The sequence below is a fragment of the Stigmatopora argus genome, chromosome 23, assembly GCF_051989625.1.
Source record: "Stigmatopora argus isolate UIUO_Sarg chromosome 23, RoL_Sarg_1.0, whole genome shotgun sequence".
Taxonomy (NCBI): domain Eukaryota; kingdom Metazoa; phylum Chordata; class Actinopteri; order Syngnathiformes; family Syngnathidae; genus Stigmatopora; species Stigmatopora argus.
This window is the reverse complement of record NC_135409.1, coordinates 3,463,386-3,490,496: the sequence shown is the minus strand read 5'-3', so window position 1 is coordinate 3,490,496 and position 27,111 is coordinate 3,463,386. Positions and strand designations below refer to the sequence as shown.

The 27,111-nt window shown below is 46.9% G+C and overlaps 1 protein-coding gene across 4 annotated transcripts in view; it reads left to right on the top strand.

Moving 5' to 3' along the window:
* The window catches only part of ppfia2 (PTPRF interacting protein alpha 2), a 44,859-nt gene that overhangs the window by 995 nt on the left and 16,753 nt on the right, over positions 1–27,111 (top strand). Inside the window, exons 2-30 of one of the 4 annotated variants that reach the window (XM_077593676.1) lie at positions 2,274–2,529; positions 14,882–14,983; positions 15,050–15,214; positions 15,346–15,420; positions 16,052–16,162; positions 16,233–16,454; positions 16,541–16,687; positions 16,756–16,890; positions 16,958–17,041; positions 17,099–17,230; positions 17,302–17,364; positions 17,422–17,513; positions 17,578–17,710; positions 17,838–18,046; positions 18,114–18,351; positions 19,002–19,031; positions 19,112–19,242; positions 19,320–19,498; positions 19,568–19,658; positions 22,045–22,126; positions 22,585–22,785; positions 23,148–23,210; positions 23,355–23,387; positions 23,847–24,022; positions 25,760–25,857; positions 25,922–26,097; positions 26,289–26,357; positions 26,430–26,586; positions 26,654–26,710. In XM_077593676.1, coding sequence (XP_077449802.1) covers positions 2,281–2,529; positions 14,882–14,983; positions 15,050–15,214; positions 15,346–15,420; positions 16,052–16,162; positions 16,233–16,454; positions 16,541–16,687; positions 16,756–16,890; positions 16,958–17,041; positions 17,099–17,230; positions 17,302–17,364; positions 17,422–17,513; positions 17,578–17,710; positions 17,838–18,046; positions 18,114–18,351; positions 19,002–19,031; positions 19,112–19,242; positions 19,320–19,498; positions 19,568–19,658; positions 22,045–22,126; positions 22,585–22,785; positions 23,148–23,210; positions 23,355–23,387; positions 23,847–24,022; positions 25,760–25,857; positions 25,922–26,097; positions 26,289–26,357; positions 26,430–26,586; positions 26,654–26,709 — 3,699 coding nt within the window. In that variant the 5' untranslated portion in view covers positions 2,274–2,280 and the 3' untranslated portion in view covers position 26,710. Of the gene's footprint in view, positions 1–2,273; positions 2,530–6,743; positions 7,021–14,881; positions 14,984–15,049; positions 15,215–15,345; positions 15,421–16,051; positions 16,163–16,232; positions 16,455–16,540; positions 16,688–16,755; positions 16,891–16,957; positions 17,042–17,098; positions 17,231–17,301; positions 17,365–17,421; positions 17,514–17,577; positions 17,711–17,837; positions 18,047–18,113; positions 18,352–19,001; positions 19,032–19,111; positions 19,243–19,319; positions 19,659–22,044; positions 22,127–22,584; positions 22,786–23,147; positions 23,211–23,354; positions 23,388–23,846; positions 24,023–25,759; positions 25,858–25,921; positions 26,098–26,288; positions 26,358–26,429; positions 26,587–26,653; positions 26,711–27,111 lie in introns of those variants that run through there. The other 3 variants (XM_077593675.1, XM_077593674.1, XM_077593677.1) reach the window with 3 other exon arrangements.

The following is a 27,111-nucleotide window of genomic DNA, read 5'->3' as shown; positions in this document are numbered from 1 at the left end:
CAGCCAATCGCAGGGCAGAAAGAGACAAACAACTATTCATGTTCACACGCATACCTAGGGGCAATTTAGAGTGCCCAATCAGCCTACCATGCATGTCTTTGGGATGTGGGAGGAAACCGGAATACCATGAGAAAACCCACGCAGGCCCGGGGAGAACATGCAAACTCCACACAGGTGGACCCACCTAGATTTGAACCCAGGTCTTCCACTGCCACCCAAGTTATGCACCTGTTTTACACATTTATGTGCAAGAAAGGACTCAAAACTAATAGGATGCTTACAGGTGAATCGTGTGCGAGTGTGTGAGCTAAAAACTCTCAACAGTTGTGCTCCAATTACAGTGGTTCACATTTTTTTTTTCATCTTTTAATATCATTTTAAGGTGCCGAATTTAAATGTGACCTTACTCGTTTTCCTGCAAAATCTATTTACCGTATTTTCACGACTATTTGGCGCATCGTATTTTTAGCCGCAGTGTCAATAACGAGTGCTATTTCTGTATTTTACACACACAAAGGACGCACCGTTTTTTTAGATGCATATATATTATATATTATATATGGATGAAGATCGAAACGCAATAGCGCTGGCTACCGGAAGCAGCCTATTTCCGGGTTCCGGTGCGCAGTGACTGCTGGGATATAGAGTTCTTGCACGCTACACCCACACGCTAAAAACACGTTGTTAAAAAGGCAACGGAAGCAAAACTTAGTTCGGTTGTACTTTATTTAGACATTTTACAACTCACTCACGTCATCATCACCCACAAATCCCTCAAAGTCCTCATTTTCTGTGTCCGAATTAAACAATTGCACAAACGAGCCTTCCAAAAAGCCAGGTCCCCTCTCTTCGTTCTCAGTCACCGTCATTTCCATGTGCCATGTGGCTCCTTAGAAATGATGCCGGCATTGCCAAAAGCTCGAACAACCGTGCAAGCAGACACGTTCGCCCAGGCGGCCACAATCCATTCACAAATCGTAGCTAGCTAGTAGCTAGCATAACTATTCCAAGGCTGTCTTCCATGCTTCGCAACTGTGTTGATGCCGATCGCCAGGCAACAATCCATTCGCAAATAGTAGCTAGCTAGTGTTGATGCCGATCGGCAGGCCACAATCCATTGGGTGTATTGACAAAAAAAACTATATATCGCAGCAGTTATTGCGCAGCACTTTTTCTAGTAGTAGATAGTAGAGTCGGGGGCTGCTTGCCATAGTTGTCCTATCGACTGATTTATTTTATTTTATCGTGATAACAATTTCAGTATTGGTCCATATACAAAGTGCACTGGATTATAAGGCGCCCTGTCTATTTTGGAGAAAATTTCAGACTTTTATGTGCGCCTTTATAGTCGTGAAAATACGGTATTTTTCCCCCAATCAAGACTTTATACCGGTGGAAATATAACACTAATATAAAACTAAAGCATATAGTGAAAATTGTATATATAACGTATAGAATCGTTTTTTAAAAAGACAAATTCTTGGCCTCTGCAATACATGAAGATGACTTCCTGTATGTCTCTTAATAGTCTCCCTGCGTTTATTATACGTACTAGCAATATTTTTTTTGCTTCAGCATGCCAATTCTGGCCTGGCGTGATTTGATAGGTTGCTGTTGGCGGTTGTTGAACGACGGCGAGCGGTCGTTCCGATTTGCTCCATTCACAAAAGCACATTGAAGATGAGCAGGCTAGTTTGCTATCGCCGCCTGTTTTGATGCCGCCTCGGCTGAAGTCAGCCAAAGGATTGACAACGTCGCCTTCTTTCAGCCGACGCTTTTGCGCCCTTTAATTAACACTCGTCGGATGGTTTTTTTTTTTGTCAAACGTCGACGAAGTGGCGTCCTTTCCTCGCGTCGGCTTATCTGCAAAGTGGCAGCTTTTGGCGTGCGCTCGAGGACGGGCCGCTTTCATTTTTGAGCGTCGCCTTATCTGTAAATGTTAGTGTCATTAACGAGATTCGCGAAGGGCGATTGACGGAATCGGCGGTGCTCGTAGATGCTAACGAGAGCTAATATTCAGACATTGCGAAAAACCAAATGTTTCAAATGGAACGGACGCCTATCGCCGTCAACGTTGGCGGAAGAGTCTGGCATGATGGAATGTGTGTGGCCAATCTAGGCCCAATGGGCTTCTCACGTGGTTAAAATCGCGGTCAGTGTTATTTTCTGAAAGGATTTGATTGAGGAACGAGCATTCAAAAGCCATCGCATTCCTACAAATGGCCGTTTTTTTGTTTGTTTGTTTTTGACGATGTTTGTTTGTTGCGGCGCAGAGGCAAGATGATGTGCGAGGTGATGCCCACCATCAGCGAGGACACGGCGCTGAGCCAGCGCGGCTCGCAGAGCGGCTCGGCCGACCCGGACTCGCATTTCGAGCAGCTGATGGTCAACATGCTGGACGAGCGGGACCGGCTGCTGGACACGCTGAGGGAGACCCAGGAGAGCCTGGGCCTGTCCCAGCAGCACCTGCAGGACGTCATCTACGACCGGGATTCGCTACAGAGGCAGCTAAGCTCCGCCTTGCCGCAGGTAAGGCAGCCTTTTGCATTGGAACCATTTCCTTCTTAAGCAGAAAGCGCGTGCCAAACATTAGAATCCAGAGAAAGTATGTCAGGACCATCTTGCTGTTTTTGCTGCTTTATTTTAATCCAAAAGTTGACTTTTTGTTCATTTGGAAGCATGACATGCCGCTTTTCTACCAAATTTTTTCTGCTATGGTCCACTTGGTGTCATGCATTCCCGACCTTAACCACAAAATATACTTAATTGGCTGCAAGGCCCTCCCACGTCAAATGGATATTTTGATATGTCAATACCAGCTAATAAGCTAAATGTTTCATGCACCATATCTTTGTGTTGTGTGGGAATTTATCCCACCACTAGTTTTTTGCTAAGGACATTCTGGTGGCCATTCGGCATCATTTATTTAAGAAATATCAGCACTATAGAGTTGAGTACTATTCTTTTCATTGATATATTATGGAAGCTAACGGTCCTAAATAATGTCTCATCAATTCCATCCATTCTTTGATTGATGGACATTGTCTTATTGACTTAGACTCCTCCCACCACGTTCGCTCCCGACTGGCCTCGTTCAGAAGCTTCGCCGTCGCCTTTTGAAAGCAACTTTGCTTGCGCCGCTCACTCCTTTGGGTTTCGGGCTCGTCGTGCCGGCCCTGGCGCCAAGGCGACGGATGCGCGCGGATGTCGCTACGCACCCCGCCGGGCGAAATGAAAGCACTTGGCGAAGGACGCCGGCGGAGGCTCGCTTGTATGCTATCACGCTGTCGCAGGCTATGCGTTGCTCTGCTGAGCACTCTACTGTACCAAGCGGGGTGGGGGGTGTGAAGGGCCTTGAAGGACGCCACCCCCCCCACCCCGCCATCACTAAAGGAGCATTTTTGCAAAAATCGTCGAGCGGAACGAGCCGCGCCGGGGCCGTCAATTTGGTTGGCTTCAAATTGTTAACCCGTCTCCGGCGTGTGACGGAATTTTGGCATCTGGATCTGTAGTTTTTTCGCTAGCAATTAAAGGGAAACCCGGGAAAAAAAAGCTCCCTTTTCACTGGATCTGACATATTTGTGTCATCTGGCCATGTTTCGGAGCCTCGGTGAGATTAGGACGTGGAAAAATCACGATGTGCTCACTGTTTGATGTGATTTGGGGAAAGAGGAGTTCTCTTTGGTCGTGGGGCCGCCACAGACAAGAAATGTGCACTTTCCCCACTTGTCAATGTTTGTTTGAATGCTGCCAAGCCTTCCGCTTCAAATAGATTGGACGTCTATCGCCATCAATGGCACCCATACGTCATCGTTGACGTATGCCTTTGAACCAAGTGTCGTTCCGATGCACTTCCAAGAAGTAGGACAGGAATAATTGGCCAATCCCAAGGGTGAGAGCATTTCACTACTAAACCTTCTGTTGGTGTTGGGCCAGGAGAGATTTGGGATTTTAATTCACACCGGGGAGCTGTCAGCCGACATCGATTGTTCTCGCTTAGAGAAAAATGCCTGAATTTGATCATTGCGCCTAAACATGTTGTTTTAAGGGAAAGCGAGTTTGATGTGCCGTTACGAAATGCCGTCTTCTGTCCAAGCTCCATGTGGCGAGCCATCAAAGGGAGGGCCGGGAAATGATGAGCTGTTCTGAGATCAGCTCTCGGGTTCTCGCTCACCTCCGAACGATTCACTTGAATGCCGGAAATAGAATGTGATGTCATCTGTGGCGGCGGAGTGGACGAGGCCGCTATCTCGCTCGGCCGAAATCCAAAGACCGAGTTATAGTACTTTTAGTATGTACCCAGCGACATTTTTTTTGTATAGTGGGCGAGAAATACTTTCCGAAGCATCCCCCGTCGGTCCAGATGCCGCCCGCTACCTCGGGCATCCGTCACAACAACCCGGCCAATGTCACTCCTGATCACGTGACGACGGGTTAACGCTTGAACAACTTGGTGGTGTGTGTGTGTGTGTGTGTGTGTGTGTGTGTGTTTGGGGTGGTGGTGGTGGGGATTTAATTAATTAGCTATTTCTTTTTTTCCCCTGGTTTAGCATGAGTTAAGTTCATTTTACCGACATCCACAACGAGAAGTGTTGTTGAAAAGCGTGATCTGGAGGCAACGAGTCACCCGCACGTAGCAGAAATATCGCCATTGTTTCTCGCCACAAGGCCGGCTTTTGATGGCGGCGGCGGCATGTGAGCGTCACGGGTCCGCTCGCAAAGGGTGTTATTGTATCGTTAAAGCTCGGTGGCTTTGCGCTAAATCGGCATGCTGGGAAAGATAGCGCTTCTGCTGCAGACGGCTGGAGAGCGAGACGTGACACACGGCCGGCCGCGTGGGTGACTGCGAATAAAAAGTAGGTCGCGGCCGGACGTTGCCTCTGGTGCGACGTGACCAGAGATGTAATGGAAGACACTTGATAGTACTGTATTTTCCGCACGATAAGGCGCACCTTCAATGAATGGCTGATCTTAAAATTGCTTTCATATATAGGACGCAGTAGTAGTAGTAGTAGTAGAGGTGGTAGTAGTAGTTAGTAGTGATTGTCATACCACATCTAATAGTAGTGGTTATGAGTTGTGTTATACATCCACTAGATGGAGCTGTAGTAGTAGGTGGTAATAGTAGTAGTAGTGGTAGTAGTAGTAATAGTGGGGGCGTGGCCGGATGATTCGCCTAAAGACGTTTCGCCGACGGACGTTTGACAGATGGACAGGTCGCCGAATGGACGTTCCACCGAACGGTCATTCGGCCGAACAGAGGTTTCGCGGAAACGGGATTCGCGCGCTCGCGAATGGTCGTATATAGACGTTTTTTTGCCTTATCACGACATCATCGCGACATTTTACCGAGGAATTCACTTCCCTGGGCTCGGTTCTAATGTCCAAAGAGCTCCAATATTTGTATTTGATCATTAAATGCTGTTTTAGGATGTATTTAACCTGATTGGATAATAGAGGATTTTTTAGATGGAATTTTTCAAAAGCACCAATGAATGCTTCACATGACGCAGCGGTTGTTATGCCATTTATGCCCAGCAGAGAGCGACATTCGACTTCCAAAGTGAAGGCTTTAGTTACAAATGATTCCAAATGACCTACAAGCAGTTTCTAAATTGTCCAACAATTTCCTAACAAGAGAAGACCATCTCAGCAGTTATGCAACTTTTTCATACCGCTAACCACATTTTGGGGACTAATGTGGATTTATCTCCAAAGCAAACCCCATTTTTTAAATAATTTCCAAACCCTGTTTAGACTCCCATGCAAGGCAAAGATGTCCCACTCTTGTTTTGTTTATTAAAATGCCAGCAATATTCTTCTTGCGGGGGCGTTAATGAGCAACCGCTGCTTGACTGATGAGGCCCAAGTTGAAAATAAAGGTGAGGTATTTGCTGAAAGTTAAACAATGATTGTAGCTTAACTTACTGTTATTTTGTACTTCAAATATTCCTTACATTTTTGGGGACAAAACTGCTATCCTAACAATGATATTTGGCAAATACTAACTCAAATTTAGCTTGAGACTTGTATTATTCTGCTGTGATACTTGTATTTTCCCCTTCGCTACAAAGGCCTACTGCATACTATAAACTAGTGGTGTCCAACATGCGGCCCATGGTGGTGTTCTACCTGACTCTGTGGATCATTCATACTGTACATACAGAATCATCTGCCTTTAGTTTTTTCCACACGGGTGCTGAAAAACTAGAATTTTTTGATTTCTCTGAGTGAGTGCACTACTGCACTTTGCTCGATTTATTATATATCCATTCTTGCCCCACCCACAGTCAAAATTCTGCCGTCAATGGTAGCCAGTGGGTTAACATGGAACCTTAACATGCCCCAAAACCAACAGGAAGTGACCCGAAAATGGCCTAAAATCAGTAGAAAGCGTTTGACGCAGTAGCAACAATATCTGGGCGGGGCGGAGCTTTTGCGAAAACTCAATTAACGACTGCCATCCGGCTTGTAATTGGCTCCAAACAAAGTTTTATTCTGGCGCCCTCTGTTGGTTTTTCGCCCATATTGGAGTCTCCCCCCTGTTTTGGGTGATCTTTAATTCGACTTAAAAATGAGGATATACATGACTTTATGAAAGCTTTGAGTTCCTATTTATTTTCTTAGTGTAGTGCAGGCGTGCGTGTTGTTGATGCTCTTCCTGCTGATTGGTCGGTGATGATGGAGCGTGCGCGCTCGCGCGACTGGGTGGGTGGGGCATTGAGGGTCGTCGATTGTCTCCATCCGAGCTGGCGGAGCCTCCGCTGCATCAGTTCGAGCCCGCAGCTGCGGGCCACTCGGCGGCACCACGTGGAAGATTTGGGCGGGTCGCGCAGGCACGCCTAGGGAGCGTGCTCACGCGGCTTTGTTTTTTGGGTGATTGTCGCTCTTTTGTTCGCTCGACGACCGGTGATCATGGCCTGATCTCGGGACGGGATTATGATTTTCTCCGACGTGAGCGCGGGGAGCAACTCCCCCAAGGCGCATCCGCCCAACGGCACCAGGTTCTACACCTTCCAGGCGAGTCACGTGATTGTCACAACCAGCCATCGCCGGTCAAATTGATTCATTAATTATACATGTGAACAGAAGGAGCTTGTCTATATTTGTTATCCTATGATTTGAATGTGGTGCCAAAAGTGCATGTTCGGTCTGAACTTTACACTTTTGCCTAAAAGGAAAGTCCAGAATTTAGTTTGTTTGTCACGCTGAGGCAATGTGGTGGCCTGTATTGATCTCTACGTGTATGAATTACAATCAGGGTCATCATATATTGATTGGCTTGCATGTGAGAATTATTATTGTATCATCTAATAAGGGGTTTCTTGTCTGCATTCAATTTAGTTTTATTTTCGGGGGAGTATTGAAATTGTTCTTATATTTTTTGTTTATAATTACTATGGTTATTATGAAATGCAAGCAAAACAATGGAAACACACACTGTCAATCAAGCAAAAGAACCAAAAAATCATTTTCATTTTATGTGAAAATGGTTAAAAAAAATCGAAAAACTAAAATAAATACTTTTTATGTGTGATAGCTCTAAACTTGTACATGCTATCCAACTAAATCCTTGCCGCTTGAATCCAATCATAGCAGTCCTGGTAAATATTGACAAATATTGTATCAATCAACAATGAAATTTCCCGAATACGGGATGAATAAAGTTATCCAATCTAATATAAAATTGTCGATGTCCTTCGTGACAATTTTGACAGAAAAAGCCTAAATGCGGTTGTACTTTTCAATTAAGTGACGCTGGGTCCCAGGTGAGCGTCAGCCTGTATCTTGTCCACACGTGGCAAAAAAAAAATCCTGAAATATTGATGGATTATTGCCGAGCGCCTTTTGTTCCAATTTGGAGTACAAAGTGTGTAGACGCAGCTGCTGTGCACGAGCCTCCTATTCTGACACTTCTGGCATGGCAACATGTTTGCACACAGCCTAAGGGTATGTGGGAGGAGGGGGCGTTGGGGGCGCACGGAGGGAGATGGATATCTTCATCATCTTTGGTACGGTGCATCCATCTTGCAATTGAATTGGCTTTAATGACGAACTCAGAGGAGCGCCAAATGGCGCCGGCTGGGGATTGTCGTTCCAACTCTTCTTTTTTTCCTCAAGCGCCGACTGACATCAGCAGGCTAACGCGGCACTGTCTTGACCTTGAGCCGAAAACGCCCGTCTCCCTCGCGCGACGACGACAGCTTTCAATCAAGTCCGACGGTCTGGCTCGGCTTGACGCGGCCGTTGCCCCACGCGATCGCCCGTGCATGACGGACGGGCGCGAGAGGCTTCCATATGCAAATGACGGCTGACATAATCAATGGTTGCATTTAGGCAGATTGAAGAGGTTGCCCTTTTTGTTTGGCTGTGCACGTAATTGAGCGGCCGAGGAGACGTTTGCCCTATTTTCTGTCAATTTTTTTTTTAATCAGTGTTTCAAATCCATGCGGGGCAGATGGGCAGTGCAGTTTGACCCACTTTGATGGATTCCGCTGCGATTAAAAGGATGAGGGAGCTTTCGAATGCGAGAGTGACCCCAACCTCCCCCCATTGTGTCATATACATTCTTGATATGCTGAATAGGAAGAAATGCAGTGACTTGGGGAATCCCTCCATTTTTTTCCACTCAATTTGCTCCAATTAGCTGTACATGCTAGTAACCAGTACCATACTAGTATATGATCAGCAAAGTCCTAGTCCAGTTTGTCAAAAGGATGATCAAAAACGGAACCTGCCACCATTGGGAAGACTGGAATTGGCCAGTCTAATCAGTCAAGAATGAGAAAACCCAATTTGCCGTGGAATCGGCCCACTAAGACAGTCATCCGGTGGTCTGTCATATTTTGCTACCCATCAGAAATTGCTACCTTGTGGTTCTGCTTTGTGACTAGAGCACCGAACACGATTTATTTGATAGGATGCAATGGGTTCATCAAAATGTGTCCAATGTAGCTATGATTACTGTGTTGAGGTGAATATCATCTATTTATTAATAGGAGCAGTGGAAATCAAAATACAGTCTTACCTCTACTTACGAAATTCATTGGTTCCAATTTTTCGTGACTTGAACATTTTGTAAGTAGAGGTGTACTTTATATGCAAATTCTTTAATTCGTTCCACGGTCCTCTCACAACTACCAACTAAGCCTGTTAAATTGGTCAAAGCGTCCCAATTTTGTATTATTGATGTGATGAAACACACAAAAATATGAGAAAATTATAAGGAAATGATTTATTAATGTCTTAAAAGAGGTCAAGTTTACCTCATGCGAGACATAAGACAGCCAAGACCACGGGGAAAGGGAGAGACGACCTGGAATAAAGCAATCAAAATGCTTGCCAACCAAGGCCGCCAACAAATAAGCTAAACTAGCTTTTGACAGACCTACCATTAAATAAGTAATCCGAGGCCAATTCAATTTCGAGCTACAAACGAGAAAGCCGCGACACTGTAGAAAAGATTTTCCGTCGGGAAAAGTTGAGCGTCGTGACGTGGGCTCCCGATGCTGAAGCGGGAAATTTGCGTCGCTCCTCCACGGCTCTTTTATTTTACGTCAGTTGTAAAGGCAGCGTGGAGGGACATCTGCTCTGCTCTGTCATTAACCTGCCCCTGGCGTTGGAACATCGCCCTATCTTTTTCTCCGGGATTCTCACGGCTGGATTTGCTCGGGCGCGTTTACGAATCGCCGCCAGCTTTTGTTGCTGCGTTATTAGCTTCCCCGCTGTGTTTTTTATCACAACGGCCGCCACCCTCGTGAATAATGCAGGCCTTATAAAACTCCGGCTATGTTCAATTACGCCACCTTTGCTTTCGCTGGCGGGATATCGCCCCGCGGGCTCGTTAAAGTTCGGGAAGCGGTCCTAGCAGGATTTCTCAAATGCTGTGTTTGTTGGCTCTGATCGGGAATCTGCAGGTGGTGACTTTTAGCGCCGATTACGGCCAAGCAATAGATGTCGTCGTCTTAAGTAGTGAAATCAGACAAAATAAATTGCCCCATAAAGAGGGCATCCACATCTGACCCACCCCCTATCTTCACTTAATTCAAGGTTTCCCACGCACATGAGTTATGGTCAGGGGTGCCGCAGAAAACCCTGAATTGGTTGCTAGCCAATCGCAGGGCAAAAAGAGACAGACACCTAGGGGAAATTTAGTATTCAACCTTCTAGCTTAGCATGCATGTTATTGGGATGTGGGAGGAAACCGGAGTGCCCAGGGAAAACCCACGCAAGCCTGGGTTATAACATTCAAAGTCCCCACAGGAATGTCCAGACCCAGGGATAGAACCATCGATCTCAGAACTGTGGGGCTGATGTGCTAACCACTCGACCGCCGGGCCGCAATGTTGCCTCTACTTACAAAATTAATTCGTTCTAGAGCTTGTTTTGTAACTTTGATTTTTTTGTAAGAAGGCCAGCATTCTACACTAAATCCGCATAATTTCTTCCCCAATGTTTAATACACGCTACTATAAACCTTTTTTAAAAAGCAAAGGTATACAGACGCTCCCCTACTTACGAACGAGTTAGGCTCCGAGTGATTGTTCATAAGTTGAATTTGTTTGTAAGTTGCTCAGTGCTATATTTTGTATTATAATTTATGTTTAAGGCCTATATAAGTATATTGAAGCCTATATAAGTATATTGAAGGGTTATATAAGTGCATTTGTATGTTTAAGGCTTGTATAAGTAACATGCATTGGTTTGTACTGAAAAAAAACATTTAATAAAATGGAGAGAATACATACAGTACTGTATACATACATTAGAGAGAGAGGGATTTACTAGAAACTGCCGAAAGAAGCTATCTAATGACGATTGCATTTTCTTTCATCATAAATGATGCAGTAGCACTGTATGGCATCATTCAATTGATTTGCAAACTTTGTGCAACGTTCAATATTTGGGTCCTGCTGCTCGATCTTTGTTTATAAATGGTACTGACGGTCGAACGATTCAAGTTGTATTCCCGTGCAAAGCGCATCAAGCTTTGCTATTATTGCCACTCATTTCAAATGAAATGGCTTGCCTCTTCCTTGCACCTCCCTCAATAGAAGCCTTTCGCTTTTCACCAACCATATTGAATAATGGATGCACGAGATATTTAATGATAAAAATGAAATAGGTTATTTGCACACTGGAGATACATTCACGCACTTCCGCATTGCAACGAAGAAGGTAGATGCTGGGTGAGCTGAGCTGTCACAGCGCCAGGCGTCGGTATTAGCGGCGGAAAGAAGCACTACTCGGAAAAAGGCGCGCAATACAAAATCGAACTTGCGAACATTTTTCGACATAAACGCAATTTGCAGACATGTTCGTATGTACCGTTGTTCGTAACTCGAATGTTCGTAAGTAGGGGAGCGTCTGTACCAATTTTGTATGAAATATTTATCCTTATCTCTCTCTCTCTCTCTCTTATTCACTACTTCATTGAAGTATCCGTCTAGCGACCAATCAGTGGTGTCACGCCATTTGCTAGGCTATCACGTAGGATCTTTCCTCAATTTTTGCGGCGGACATGACACCAAGCGTAGCGTGCCTGTAAAGAAAATGGATTTATCAAGATTATTTTTTTTTTTCACTCTTGTTAGACTAAGTGATGATTTGTTGATTTATGCATCAATCCTCCCCCCATCTCTCTTTCTTTTTATGCATGACAGTCATATTACAAGATTATTTTCTGACATAAAAGTGACAGCGAGAGCTGGAATGGCAATCAGATTTTATCCAACCCGGACCTCATGACACCCATCGGGAGGGAGGGTTGGCTGGCCTTCCACCCTCGGTTGCTGTAGCAACACAGTCTCTTGCAGACAATCTGGTCGGGCCGCACCCACGGGTGTCTACTGGGATAAAGAAGGAAACGACGCCAGCCGAACTGGCCTTTCGAATCAGATTTCCACGTTTGTACTCTTTTGGCGCTATTGACGATGAACGGCGTCCAATTACGCGCCTCGATTTCAAACTCTTTGAATGAGCCTATCCGTTTGAACTGGGAGGGCGGCAGCCAATGAACGTTGCATCGTCAAGAGGGTTTTCTACCGATCCTTTCCGACTGCACTAAGAACGTACGCGTGCAACGTGGCGTGACACTTCAAGTGCTGACATGAATCATTTAAATTCCACGTTTGAAAGTCTCTTATTTTAAAGAATTGCATGCATTATTGAAGGCGAGGTGCCACAGGTGTGCCCTCGCAGTCATGCTAGCCCGAGGCGGTGCGTTTGAAACTCCTCTGCAATGATGGAAAAAGACCTTCTTGGCTCCGGTTCCAGAGATCATCGCAGTAACTCCTGACATGTGGTTCATAGAAAGCGTAGTTTCCATGGTACTATTTTCTTTTATCTTAGTCCCAACACAGTCAACATACCAGAAAAGTTCTTGTTTATCAAAGATCCATTTTTGGAATCTCCAGGGAAGGTAATCTCATGAGGTGATTCCGTGTTTGGGAATTTTGTCGCGATCTTTGCCGCTGTCAAACAATGTCATCAATTCCGACGTGGGCGGATAAATGTTTAGATTTCAAAAAGTTCCAAACTTCCAACGCGACTTAGAGCGATTTCCCTTCGGAGCTGGAGCGAGGTTACGTGCTTCGCTATGGTAACAGGAGCTGCGGTTGCCAGGGTGATTGGCGTTCCAGGATTGACTTTTTTCCTTCTTTTTTTTTCACCCCCTGAGGTGTCGTCCTTAAGAAGTCAATTATCCATGCGCCGCCAACCAGGGATTTTGCCTAACTGCGCAGATTTTCGTTTTTTCTTCTTTTTCGAATGAGGGATTATTTTTATTCATTTGTTTATTTGCGTGGGGAAACCAGCAGAAGTGTAAACGTAAGAGGGGCTGGCGGGCTATTAATAGAGGCTTTTTTGTAGGCTAGGATTCCCCGTCGGGTCAGAGCCAAGCTGCGAGCGGCTCGCACTAGCTGATTAGCATCGACTTGCCCCCGCCGCGCACTCGTGTACTCGACACGCAAACGCATCTCCGAGGAATGCTCGCCTTTGACGTTTCGAGGCGTCGTATTCGGTAGTCGGCGCACCCCCTCTTCCTGGGGACCCCTTCTATTTGGTGGCCGTCGACATGCAGCTGACACAAACGCTCCAAGCTTTCAGGAGGCTTTCCTGGCAACGCAGTTGGTGGATGAGGGTTTGCCAGAAAAGGGATGGCGGGGGTGGAAACTGGCAACTCCCAACCTCAAAAAGCCAGTTTGCGCTACTCTTGTATTGCCAGGATAATATTTTGATGCTTCCTTTTATCCATATCGTTTTTTTTCAACCTATATGACTTACCGTATTGGCCCAAATATATGACGACTCCCTCTTTGTCAAGGCTCAATTCTGAAAAAGGACTTTTTGAACACCATATTGAATTTTTAGACAGCAAATAATTACAGTACACCTGAAACAAATCATTATAACGAATAATTGGAGAGAAAAAGCATGTTGTTTTGCCTCATTCCAATCATGCTGTTAATATCTGAACTTTTAAATATGTAAACTAAAGTGCAATCACATTTGTAAATGTGCATGTGTATCCACCTGATTTTTTAAATGTAAATGAATCAATCTACTGTGATAAAACAACAAAATTGCAATAACTGCATCAACCATCAAAGCGTTCAGCTTTAGATATCTGACACCATCTAGCGTTGTCAATGGGTAAAATGTCTAGACCCCGAATGTAAGACGACCTCCACTTTTTCAGTCTTATTTCAAAGCAAAAAACACTGTCTTATATTTGGGCCAATGCGGTATTTATTTTGATTGCGTAGCTTCGTGAACTGCCGTTTTGGACACCCTTTCACACTTTAGACCTTTTCTAAATGCCAGCCACCCGATCGTGACGCTAACGCGCGCTGACTGGTGCTCCGGACAGTTGCGCCATTGAGCGGAGATATGTGCCCAACCTGCAACTGAACATGCAGCCAATAATTGTCGCCAGCCCTCCCGGTCAAAATAGATTGGCCGCCTAATGCCGTCGACAGCCCACAAAACGACGCTTGCTCCTATTTCAGATTTATCTTCAGCCACCGTTGTTTATTCTGCCTCTCTTTGTCCAAACGCAGCCCGCGGAATTGTTACCCCGGGAAGCCGATAACCTAAAATGGAATGGCCACTGGCTGAAATGGAAGATGTGCTAAAAACACTGGCCGGGAACCGCGAGTCCATTAAATAGAAAAGCCCCTCCAGGCCGAGGTCAGGAGATGGGATTCGTCCCGACAGCGGGGGATCTCGCGGGGAACAGCTGATAATAGTAAGATCTGGGATGTAGAAGAATGACGGTGGTCCGGGAAGGGTTGGAATTGCTAAGGTTAGCTCATTGGCCTGCTTTTATAAAAATGCCAGCTGTACAAAAAAACTAAAATCAGATCTGAAGATGCTTAGAATCATTCAAGAGAAAAAGGATGTCGCCCGTTTTGGCTCTTTTTATGGCTAATCTGGGGCCTCTTACTAATTGGATTTGAAGTCAACAGCATTTCTGTCTGTTTTCTGACAAACATGATTTTTTTTTCTTGTTTGTTCTCAATTCCACAAAATGCTCGCATTCATTAGCGACATCACATGAGAGCCAAGCATGAGGATTTCACAATGACGCCCTTCATTAATGCCTAGTCAGCGTCTTTAATACTCGAGCGGTCTCTCCTAAGTAATAGAGAATTGCTTTCTTTCCTCCCAGACTGGGGCTTTTGGATCTTTTTGACTTTCGTATCATTTTTATACTCTGACTACAGCTGGGTCAGACATTAAGATGCTATCTGCTCAAACACAATCAGCATAATGCGACAAAGCAGGAACATTTGCGAGCTTTTCATCCAATGAAAAATCACACGCTATAACTCGTTTCCTCTCTTCCCTTTTTTGACATGATGCGGATGTTTCCATTTAGGAGTTTGCGGCCCTCACCAAGGAGCTCAACGCCTGCCGGGAGCAACTGCTGGAGAAGGAAGAGGAGATCTCGGAGCTCAAGGCCGAGAGGAACAACACCAGGGTGAGCTTCCGTTAAAGCCTAGTTTTCGCCGGAGTCCAGACATTGAAGTCTGATTTCTCCGTCAAGTTGCTGCTGGAGCATCTGGAATGTCTGGTGTCCCGGCACGAGCGGTCGCTGCGCATGACGGTCGTCAAGAGGCAGGCACAGTCCCCTTCGGGGGTCTCCAGTGAAGTGGAGGTCCTCAAAGCCCTCAAGTCCTTGTTTGAACACCACAAAGCCCTTGATGAGAAGGTATTGGAGCTGTCCAATCACGTGGCTCCGAGACGTCCGATGCATTTCGAGTGCCGGGACTGTCGGCCAATGATTGGATCGAACGTCTATAGCCGTCAAAGAGGAAAGGCGACATTCTTCTGCCCTGCTAGGTGCGAGAGCGTCTGCGGGTGTCTCTGGAGAGGGTGTCTGCCTTGGAGGAGGACCTTACAGCAGCCAATCAGGAGGTAGGAAGCATTTCATAAAGCCTTAGGAATTCAGTCCATTTTGGACACTGGTTCAAAGATGAAATGAGGGAGAGATAAAGTGGCGTCTAATCAAGTCCAAGCCCGCGGCGTTCTCATTAAATCTAAGCGTAATTAGACCCGCGCCATTGTTCCTGTCCCTCCTCCTCAAAAATCGACATTTTCCACACCTGAACTAATGTCACCAAAAGTTGATGTCTGCGGACCATGAACAACTTCCGGTTCGAGTGATGCAAAGCCATGTAATATTTTTAATCGCATAATCTTATGACTTTTCTCCAAATATTACTCACATCTCCTAATATTACACAAAAAAAAAATTGTGCTCACACAAACTTTACGTCGCCAAAAGTTGATGCCCGAGAAACCAAACAACTTTCGGTTCATGTTAGAGAAAAATAAGCAAAGAAATGACTGTTTCACAATTGGTATAATCTATAATTTAACGTTCATCATATTTAGATTTTTCATCTTAATTTTTCTCTCTGAATATTAGATAGTATGACTTCTGGTAATTTCCCATGCACACTGGTTGGGAAACACTGCTCTACTGCATGTGCCGGTGTTCCTGCTTCTTTTGTGCGTAACGCTCCAGCACCCCCCACCCGTGTAGATCGTGGCCTTACGCGAGCAGAATGCTCACATCCAGCGGAAGGTGGCGTCGGGCGATGCCGGCGACAACATCCCGGAGGGTGGCGAGCCGCAGCAGAAGGTCCACGGAAAGGTTCGTCGCCGAATGCCGTGCGGTCACAGCTCCGGACCGAGCGGTCGCTGTCGTTTCCCCAACGTTTTAGCGTCTGTCCAACGGCGCCCTGGAGTCGGTGCGCGAGGCCGGCCAAGTGGCGGAGCTTCAGGACCTTCTGGAGAAGCAAAACTACGAGCTGGCCCAGATGAAGGAGCGCATGTCGTCGCTGTCGTCGCGGGTTTCTGAGGTGGAGCAAGAACTGGAGACGGCGCGGAAGGACCTCATCAAGTCCGAGGAGATGAACAACAAGTACCAGCGAGACATTAAGGAGGTCTGGGAAGGCGCCAATTTGTTCTGAGATGACCAAGCTCTGAGATTTGGGGTGGTTTTTCACCACGTTCTCGTGCGTGCGTGTAGGCCATGTGCCAGAAGGAAGACATGGAGGAGCGCATTGTGACGCTGGAGAAGCGCTATCTGAGCGCCCAGCGCGAATCCACGTCTGTGCACGACATCAACGACAAGCTGGAGAACGAGCTGGCCAACAAGGAGGCCTTCCTCAGGCAGGTGGGTCGCGCGAGTCTACCGCTGGGCCATTTCGCCGCCGAGAGTTCAAAGTGCCTTCCTGTCGCCAGATGGAGGAGAAGAACCGCCAGCTTCAGGAGAGGCTGGAGCTGGCTGAGCAGAAGCTCCAGCAGACCATGCGCAAGGCCGAGACGCTCCCCGAGGTGGAGGCCGAGCTGGCCCAGAGGATCGCCGCGCTCACCAAGGTCACGGGTCATGTTGTTGTTTTGGGTTTGAGTCGCACATTTGAAATAAAAGCGGCTTTTGCCGTAGGCGGAGGAGCGTCACGGCAACATCGAGGAGCGAATGCGACACTTGGAGTGTCAGCTGGAGGAGAAGAACCAGGAGCTTCTAAGGGTAAGCCCCAGGGTGAGCTCACGGGAAGCCCCAATCTTCACGCCGTCCTCCATCCAGGCTCGCCAGCGTGAGAAGATGAACGAAGAGCACAACAAGCGTCTGTCCGACACGGTGGACCGCCTCCTCACCGAGTCCAACGAGCGCCTGCAGCTGCACCTCAAGGAACGCATGGCGGCTCTGGAAGAAAAGGTTCTCGAACCTGGCTTTGCGGTCCCCCTCGGCGTCCTCTTCTCATCGCCTTCTGTCGGTTTGGCCTCCAGAATTTACTCATCCAGGACTCAGAAGTTTACAGGAAGCAGTACGAGGAGTCCATCCACGAGAAGGTGAGGTCCGGCGAGCCGAAAGAAGAAAACGGGTCGATAATCTCGCTCTTCCGCCAGACGCATTTGGCCGAGGAGATCGAGAAGCTGCGATCGGAGCTGGACCAGTTCCGATTGAGGGTGGGATCCCTCACCGAACCCACGCTGTCACGGTGAGGCTGCCATTTTTAGTGGCGGACTCCTGCGCCTTGGTCGGTGACGCTAATCCTTTGCCAGGTCTCACCTGGATACATCCGGCGAGCTCCGGTTCTCCTTGGGGTCGCTGGCCGAGACCCAGTCAGATCACTACCGCTCGGCCAAGGTCATACGCAGGCCTCGGCGGGGTCGGGTGGGCCTCCGGGAAACCAAGGTGCAATGACTGAAAGCCAAAAAGGATTCTTTTCATAATCCATTCAAAATCCTCCACCCACTGAGTCACGTGGCTATTTTTAGACCTTCTTCCTTTTCACTCTGTTTGATTTTTTTTTCCCGATCAGGCCAAATCTCTCGGCGAGCAAGAGTGGCGCTCGCAGCAGCTAGCCGGCAGCCATTTTGAGAGCGACACGGAAATGTCAGACATGGACGACGACGACCGCGAGACGCTCTTCAGCTCCATGGACCTTCTGTCGCCCGGCGGTCACTCCGACGCGCAGACTCTAGCCATGATGCTTCAGGAGCAGCTGGACGCCATCAACAAGGAGATCCGGTAGCGTCGACCGCCGGCGACCTCCCGTCCAAAACGTTGGCCTGAATACTCGAGCTCCGCACGGCAGGCTGATCCAGGAGGAGAAAGAGTCGACAGAGCTGCGCGCCGAGGAGATTGAGAGCCGCGTGGCTAGCGTTAGCCTCGAGGGTCTCAACTTAGCTCGCATGCACCATCACCACCACGGCGCCTCCATCACGGCCTCGGCCACCGCGTCCTCCCTGGCGTCTTCCTCGCCACCCAGCGGGCACTCCACGCCCAAACTGGACCCCCGGAGTCCCGCCCGGGACATGGGTGTCATGACGCTGGTAAGACCAAACCAGTAATCAGTTGAACGCCTTTGCTAAATGTCTCCTTTAACGGCAAAAGGTCGTCGCGTCCATTCGAATTGGGTCCGTTCGGCCGGATTTTTGACACCTAGTTCAAATGGATTGGACGTCTGCAAAAGACGGTCTACTTTTCTCGTGACGCCTCCGATTGAATAGTGTCTGCTTTTCAGGCATTTTTATTGACCCAAACCTGTCAACCTCAGCCAATTGCTCCCCTTATTAATGATTGCAATTCCCCTTCTTAAGCGATAAAAATACATACAAATGCAACGCGGCACATATTTACTCAAATACGGTGCACGTAAAAGTATGAAATTTTCTCCAAAGTAGAATGGGTGTGCATCAGTATGCACTAAATTCAAGATTATGTACATCAGCTTGACTTTCTGGATACATTGCTTGCTGACGCGCTATATTTACATAGTGGAAAGGTGGACGTGTGAAAGGGGAACGCGCCTGCGCACATCATGCGTAAAGCATGACAATATTTTTTACAAAAAAACATACTTAGAAAAAATTACGTACAAAAGTTGTTATACGGTGTACACAATTTTAAATGATCAAAAAGCGTATAAAATCCGTATAAGTCGCCAGGTATATTGACCCGTCACGCATTTGTCTCCCGACAGCCCAGCGATTTACGAAAGCACAGGCGAAAGGTACGTACGGCGAATCCGCAGCTGTTCGGTTTTGAAGAACAGCCTGCCTGCCTTCCGTCCACTGATACGGTGTCTACCAGATAGCGGCGGTGGACGAGGACGGGCGCGAGGACAAGGCCACCATCAAGTGCGAAACGTCGCCACCCGCCACGCCGCGTGGCGTCAGGATGACGCACACCCTACCGGCCTCTTCGCACAACGACGCCCGAAGGTAGGTAGGAGCGTGGTTTCCCGTCGTCGCCCGAGCGCGGACGCCCGACTGACGCCCTCGCTCGTCCCGACCTCCAGCGCGGCCGCCTCGCTGGAAGCCGAAGGCGCGCTGAGCAGCGTGGCGAGCAGCCAGGATTCTCTGCACAAGCAGCCCAAGAAAAAAGGCATCAAGTCGTCCATCGGCCGACTCTTTGGGAAGAAGGAGAAAGGCCGCCTGGCGCACCTGGCGCACCGACACGTCATGGTGGATCCGCAAGGTGGGTGTTACGGCCACGCGGCTGAATCGTCCAGAAGAATCGTGCAGACGGACATTTTTGTACGCGTAGCTACTCTGATGGACCCGGATGCGGCGGGCCAGGACGTGGGAGTCAGCAAGCTGGGGACGCAGGCCGAGAAGGACCGCCGTTTGAGGAAGAAGTAAGACACCCTATTGTTTTGACCTCGCTACACCTGGGTTGACTTTTGTTTCTCGTTGAAAATGGTGTCACTTCAATTCTGTGGGAAGTTTGTACATCTGTTGTGAGTAGACCCACAACGGCTTTCAAAAAAACGTGCTCGAAAAGATACGGAAAGCCAGCCGCTCGGCTCTAAGAGTGGCCATTTTAGCAGTAATTCTCAATAATGCAGCTCCCGTGTATTGTTTTCGACAGCCAAGTGAAATATCTTCGGTAGATCATGAGCAGACCGAAAAAAAAGAAAAAAAACTTGAGAACTTGAGTCATTTCCATTACAAGCACTCGTGTTGCACTTAAATTCGGTACCTATATTCCCCAAATCTAACGAGAGTCAATTCAAGGGGCTAAGGCTCCATTTCGGCAGCTCATTTTGGACCTCATTAGACCGAGCGAGAGTACGGCGCGACGTCCGCGTGTTCTCGTTCGCCACGCCTAACGATGAATGCTGTTTGCCTCCTGTATACTTGCCCTCCTCATCCTTCTTCTTCTACTCTTTCCACCGCACGGACTTCCTCTTGGCGGCGGCCGAGCCGTGTTCGCCGACCGATCTTTCTGCATCTTCCCCCCCGCACACCGCATGCTGGCCAGCTGCCTGCCGCTCTACTTCCTCTTTCAGCATCTTGGTCCATCCCAGTGCTCTCGTCTTCGTTATCGTGTGGAAAACCGTCGGGTCGTTTGTTCCATCTTTTCCGGATATCCCGATTGACCACCTTAAACTCATCGGCCGCCTTTGACGGCGATAGACGTCCCGCTCATTCGAACCGGGAGGCTAGCGGCCAACGAATATTTGTTCAAATGGGCGGGGCGTGTACGAGTGATACACTTTTAAAACAGTTTAAATGTTGTCTTATACCCACGTCAATAGCTATGAAAGAGGTCAAAGGGGTATCCAGATGACGGAATGAACGCGGGAACAGCTTTCCATATTGTTGTCTGTTTTTTGGGGGGAGAAATGTGTTGAAAAGTGTGTTTGAATTCCCGCCGCCACCCGAGACGCCAATCCAACGTTGTTTTTGCAAAAAAAAAAAAAAAAGTGGACTAACTGGTCTGTACTTTTTTTCTCTCTCCTTTCTCCGCCTCTAAAAAAGCGGGTAAGTGGCCAGGACGCGTCGCTGACATCCACCGTCGCACATCCTGTCCTGTCTTCCCCCTCGGAGAACGCCATTTCTTTCTTGCTCCGCCCCTTCCTTCTTACAGCTGGAGCCGGTTTTCCCTCCCGGAATGCCGTCCTCTTCAATTTATTTGTGTGTGTGTGGGTGCGGGGGGGATGATTTTTTTAATTTATTATTTTATTTCTGATTATGATTTGTGTCATAACTGTTTCCTTACTTCCCTTTGCCCAGCTATGTTCAGTCGTCATGCATTTTTTTTTAGAACCGAGCTGAACATGCAAACATGAGCTGGCCTCATGTGCTGGATGGAAGAAGAACCAAAGCGCTTGGCATTTGGAAACAGATTTTCCATGCTGTGCTGTGTCCATTTGATCTTTTTGTGATGAACTTCCATGCCAGGGCTGATTTCCGGGTGTCCAACAACACAAAAAGTCTGGGGAATTGCGACTGAATTGAGATTTTGTCAGCTACGTGGTACACGGACGTTGCTAACGTTATTGAAAACAAATCAGCCCCTAACTTTTTGAAATTTACTCAGTGTGTCTACCACAAAAAAGCTTCAAGAAGCCACGCCCAAAAAGACAAAAAAAAGTCAGCCATACTGATTCAAATTGCCCAGTTTGTACTTGTTCCACTCTATATCAATTTGGCAACCACAATGTAATCGATCAAAGCATCAAATAATTTAGCCGTTTTGTTCGAAAGAATGGCTTTGATTCAAATAAATGAAAGAATTTGGCAACAACTTTGCTCAAAACATTAAAAAAATTCTTTGCCTTCGTTATTACTTCGAGTGGACGTGATTGCGTAAATGTGCAGAATTGTGGCAGACTTTGTAATGCCGGCACAGGTTGTATTATTGTCAATCCAATCAATATTGTTGGGTATCGACAAATATGTGGATTAGTCATTTTGAATAACAAATCCATTGTGTAGGTAGGAGGAAGGTGGGGAGGATGATGGGACTTTGTCTTAAAGACGAGTTGATACATTATTAAAACGAAGAAAAAAACTAAGTTAAGACAGGAAGCAATTGTGCTTACTCACGCAAAGTCTAGTGTGGAGAGAAATGTCGCCCGGGTAATAAGACGCCATCCCGTTGGCGACTCCCGGCTGCCCTTTGATGAAATAAAAGCGTCGCCGGGGGAGGATGGGGTGGAGGCTATTAAATGTGCTGGTGGCGGGAGGACCGCCGTGTCCCAACGTTGCCTTCATGCGTCTCTTTTGCCCGTGTAGGCACGAGCTGCTGGAAGAAGCCAGGAGGAAGGGCTTACCGTTCGCGCAGTGGGACGGACCCACCGTGGTTGCGTGGCTGGAGGTAAGCTCATGTTTTGCCTCATTAACGCCAATAGATGTCCAATTATTTTGGATGGGGAAAAATTGTGAAATCATTACTACTATGTTGCCTGAATTTTGCAGAATGGATTAAATTGCTCTTCGGTCCCGACGGTTGACGCAAAATATTCTTTTAAAACAACTGCAAATACAATTCAAAGAAAAATACAGTGGTGCCTATACTTACGAAATTAATTGGTTCCAGAACTTGTTTTGCAACGTGGGTTTTTCGGCCCACAGTCTTGAAAAAAATCTACTCCCCAAACCCTTTGTCCCAATTTTGTACGAACGTTTTCGTATATTGGAACAGTGTATCGCATGCAATGGATTTCGTAACCTGAAAATTTTGTATGTAGAGGCATTCATAAGTAGAGGTACCACTGTAGCACATTTTTGGCCATATCATAACTTGTGGGTTCAAATACATTTGCGTCTTTCTAGCTGTGGCTCGGCATGCCGGCCTGGTACGTGGCGGCGTGCCGCGCTAACGTGAAAAGTGGCGCCATCATGTCGGCGCTGTCGGACACGGAGATCCAGCGTGAAATCGGCATCAGCAACCCCTTGCACAGACTCAAACTGCGGCTGGCCATCCAGGAGATGGTCTCGCTCACCAGCCCGTCGGCGCCCCCTACCTCCAGAACTGTGAGTCCCCCCTAAAAAAAAGAAGAAACCGGGGTGGTCCCTTTTTGTGTTGTGTTGTGTTGTCATAACGCAATAGCATTTTAGTTATTTGACGTCTGTTTTCTTTGAAATGATTCTTATTCTTATTATTTGAGCTAATTAGCTCTAGCATGCATGTTAACGCTTGTGTGCTGTTAACGTTTTGTCCCGTGGCCCCTTCCCCTTTTTGATGCGGGCATCAATGGTCTCCACTGTGATGCTTTATTTAACACTGTTGGCTTACAGTGGTGCTGCTCTTCTTCTTTAACACTGCTTGCGCCTCCTGCTGGACATCTATTACCACCGCACCCCGCCGCTCCGTCTCCGGGGCACCGCCCTGGTAGCCGTCAGGCAACGTATGGGTGACCCACGAGGAGATGGAGACCATGGCGGCCCCTTCCAAATCGGTTAGTCGCCCCTCCGACGACGCTTTTACGCTTGCGCCCTTTCTGGAGCTTTTTCTTGAAAGCTTATAGTTGGTAACATTGTTTCACTCGCTTGGAGTCGATTCTTCTAATGAAAGATGAATTTTCTCTTTTTTGGGGGGTCAGAAATCGCAGTCTGAAGAGGGAAGCTGGGCACAGGTAAGGAAGCCAAACTGACTTTTTCCATCAGTTTTTCAAACTTTGTTGCTTTGAAAATGGGCCCAAATTCTCTTCAGCAATTTGTCCCCCCCCACTCCCGCTTCCTAATAATGTTGCCCACCTGAGAGACACCTTAAGCTGGGATACTCGCTTTTGCTTTTCTCTCTTTATACTCCAATTGAGACTCCTAAAAAGATTTGTATACCTTCCACGGGTTAGAGATATTAAACAACGGGATCATAAATACCATATTTTTATTAGGTTTTTCTTAAAGTTTGATCTCCCATACACATAATAAAGCGTTACTATCCCTCTAATGCATTAGCGAGACCGGGTGGGGTTTTTTCTCTTTATCGTGGAGCATCAGCTGGGACATTTACTTTTTATTGATTTGTTTTTTTTATTTTTTATTTTTTTAATATTCATATCACATTTGTCTGCTCTTGGACTGACGTCTAGACGCTGGCTTATGGCGACATGAACCACGAGTGGATTGGCAACGAGTGGCTGCCCAGTCTCGGACTACCTCAGTACCGCAGCTACTTCATGGAGTGCCTGGTGGACGCTCGCATGCTGGACCACCTCACCAAAAAGGACCTGAGGGTGCATCTCAAAATGGTGGACAGCTTCCACAGGTAACCAATCTCACCTTGTTGCATGCCTGTCAACCTCGGCCAATTGCTCCCCTTATTAATGATTGTAATTCCCCTTCTTAAGTGATAATAAACCGCACAAATGCAACGCGGCAGATATTTATTCACATAGGGCGCACTTAAAAGTGGACGGGGTGCCTAATCAGTCGGTGCGCCTTTTGGATGAACTAAATTCAAGATCCTGTAGACGCTGACAGCTTGACTGTCTGGATACATCGCTTGCTGACGAGCTATATGTATATAATGAAAAGGCGGAAGTGATTGACGCACGTGCGCATATCATGCTTAAAGCATGACAATATTAGCAGGCGAGGATGATATTTTCGTCTGCTAGCAGTGACCAAGACGATCAGGATTAAAGCCAAAATGGGTAAAACAAGATCGCTTTTACAAAAAAAACGTCCTTTTTTATCAATTTTTTCCCCATACAAAAGTTGTTATACGGCGTACACAACTGGAAATTATAAAAAACGTATAAAATACGGGAAAATTTTAAAAGTTGTTACGATCTGCCATTAATACAAATTTGGAGAGTTTTAGCAAATTTAGCTTTCCTCTGTTTGGCAAAATGCACTTTCATTGAGGTTAGTTATTGTAATTATTATAGGATTTTTTTAAATGTCATACTCAGAACCTTTATTTAACTAAACACTAACACATTTTATGTACGTAAAACAGTACAATTGAAATAAAATATTTTTATAGTCGACCATTTCGGCTTCATTTCCACTTAAAATGTGCGCTAAACTATTTATTATTTAGTATTGTTCATTTCAATGATTAAATTGTGAAGGTAATGCCATTTTTTCAATTATTTGATTAATCATCGAATAGTTAGTTGATACGGTAAATAATCGTTAGTTGCAGCTTTTTTAGAACTACCGTATTTTCACGACTATATGGCGCATCGTATTTTAAGCCGCAGTGTCAGTAACGAGTGCTATTTCTGTATTTGACACACACAAAGGACGCACCGTTTTTAAAGACGCAGCCAGGCATGGCAAAACATAACCAGCTTAAACAAATGGACACACGCTAAAAACACGTTTTTAAAAAGGCAACAAAAGCAAAACTGAGTTCGGTTTTACTTTATTTAGCCATTTTACAATGTACTCACGTCATCATCACCCACAAATCCATCAAAGTCCTCATTTTCTGTGTCCGAATTGAACAATTGTCCAAATAAGTCATCGAAAACGCTGAGTTTTATACGTTCGTCCAGGCGGCCACAATCCATTTGCAAATAGTAGCTAGCGTAACTAGGCCGACGCTGCCTGCCACCGTTCGTAAAGCTGTGTTGATGTCGATGTCCAGGCCACAATCCATTCGCAAATAGTAGCTAGCTAGTAGCTAGCGGCAGGAGTTCTTTTGTAAATCCAGCCGGAATGACGCGAGCACCAAATTAGTGTGCTCGCCGTCATACTGTGTGTATTGACAAAAGAACTATATATATCCCAGCAGTCACTGCGCAGTACTTTTTCGGCGGGGAAAATAGTAGAGTCGGGGGCTGCTTGCCGTAGTTGTGAGAGCTGTAGAGGATGGTGTACCCGATTTATTTGATTTTATCGTGATAACAATTTTAGTATTGGTCTATATATAAAGCGCACTGGATTATAAGGCGCCCTGTCTATTTTGGAGAAAATTTAAGACTTATAGTCGTGAAAATACAGTAGTTTTTAGCCCTGTAAAAAAAAAAAACATCCCCCCTGCACGCTGCAGAACAAGTTTACAATACGGCATCATGTGTCTGAAGAAGCTCAACTACGATAGGAAGGAGCTGGAACGGCGGCGTGAGACGAGCCAACACGAAATGAGAGGTGAGGGAAACGCGCCATGCCATGCCGCTGCCCGTATAAACAAAACGCCTTGGGTGTCCTTTAGATGTTCTGGTGTGGAGCAACGAGCGAGTGGTCCGCTGGGTGCAGAGCATCGGTCTGCGCGACTACGCCGGGATCCTGCACGAGAGCGGCGTGCACGGAGCGCTGGTCGCCCTGGACGACAACTTTGATTACAGTAGCCTGGCGCTCTTACTCCAGATTCCCAACCAAAACACTCAGGTGGGCACACACCGCTTCATCCATGTAGTGCTAAAATGAGAAATCCTCGTGGGCTGAATTTTACAGATGATGGTTTAGGTTTGAAATGTTCACCATCTTTACATTTAGGAGAAGCAATAAAAAGTCAATTCCTGTTTTGAAGTACTTGTCATATAGAAAATGCCTTGGTCAGATTGCATCCGTGTTGGCAGGCCCGTCAGATTCTGGAGCGCGAGTACAACAACCTGCTGGCGCTAGGCACTGACCGGCGGCTGGACGAGGTGAGCGCCCGCCGACCGACCGTCACACGTCAACTGGCGCCTTCACCGACACTGAAGCTGGCCCTTTTTCAGTGCGACGACAAAGACTTCCGAGGTCCCTCGTGGAGGCGTCAGTTCCCACCGCGCGACGTCCACGGCATCAGCATGATGCCCGGCTCGGCCGAGACCCTACCGGCCGGCTTTCGTCTGACCACCACGTCGGGCCACTCGCGCAGGCTGCCACCCGACGGTAAGCACCCGAACGCCTCTTCCCGATTGGGAACGCGCCAAACTTGTTTTCCTTGTTCTCTGGGCAGTCCTTTACGAGGCGCTGGACGACAGCGCCGACGACGGGTATTTGGATTGGTTCTAAGGTCAGAGTGGGCCGTCCGTGACTGTCGTGTTTTCCCCACTTTACCTCTTCGTGCCACTTGAAAAATGGATCATGGTCGCAGCAATTTTAACTCTTTGCTGTCGTTGACGGCCAGTAAATGGCAGCCAATGAGTTGAAGGTGCCCCATTTGAGGTGCTTGAAAAAGAGATACAAAATTGACTTATTTTCCTTTCCTGACAACCCTGGTGTAGAGCAAAAGTCGAGTTATGGCGTTATTTACGTTATAATAATAATCGGACATAGGACCTGTCGTCATCATCAACAACACAAGCCTGATGACAAATAGCCTTTTGTTGTTGATGATGACGACAGGCCCTATGTCCGATTATTATTATTTAAAAAAAATCTTAAATATGATTTGGATATACTCGGTGCGCCGCT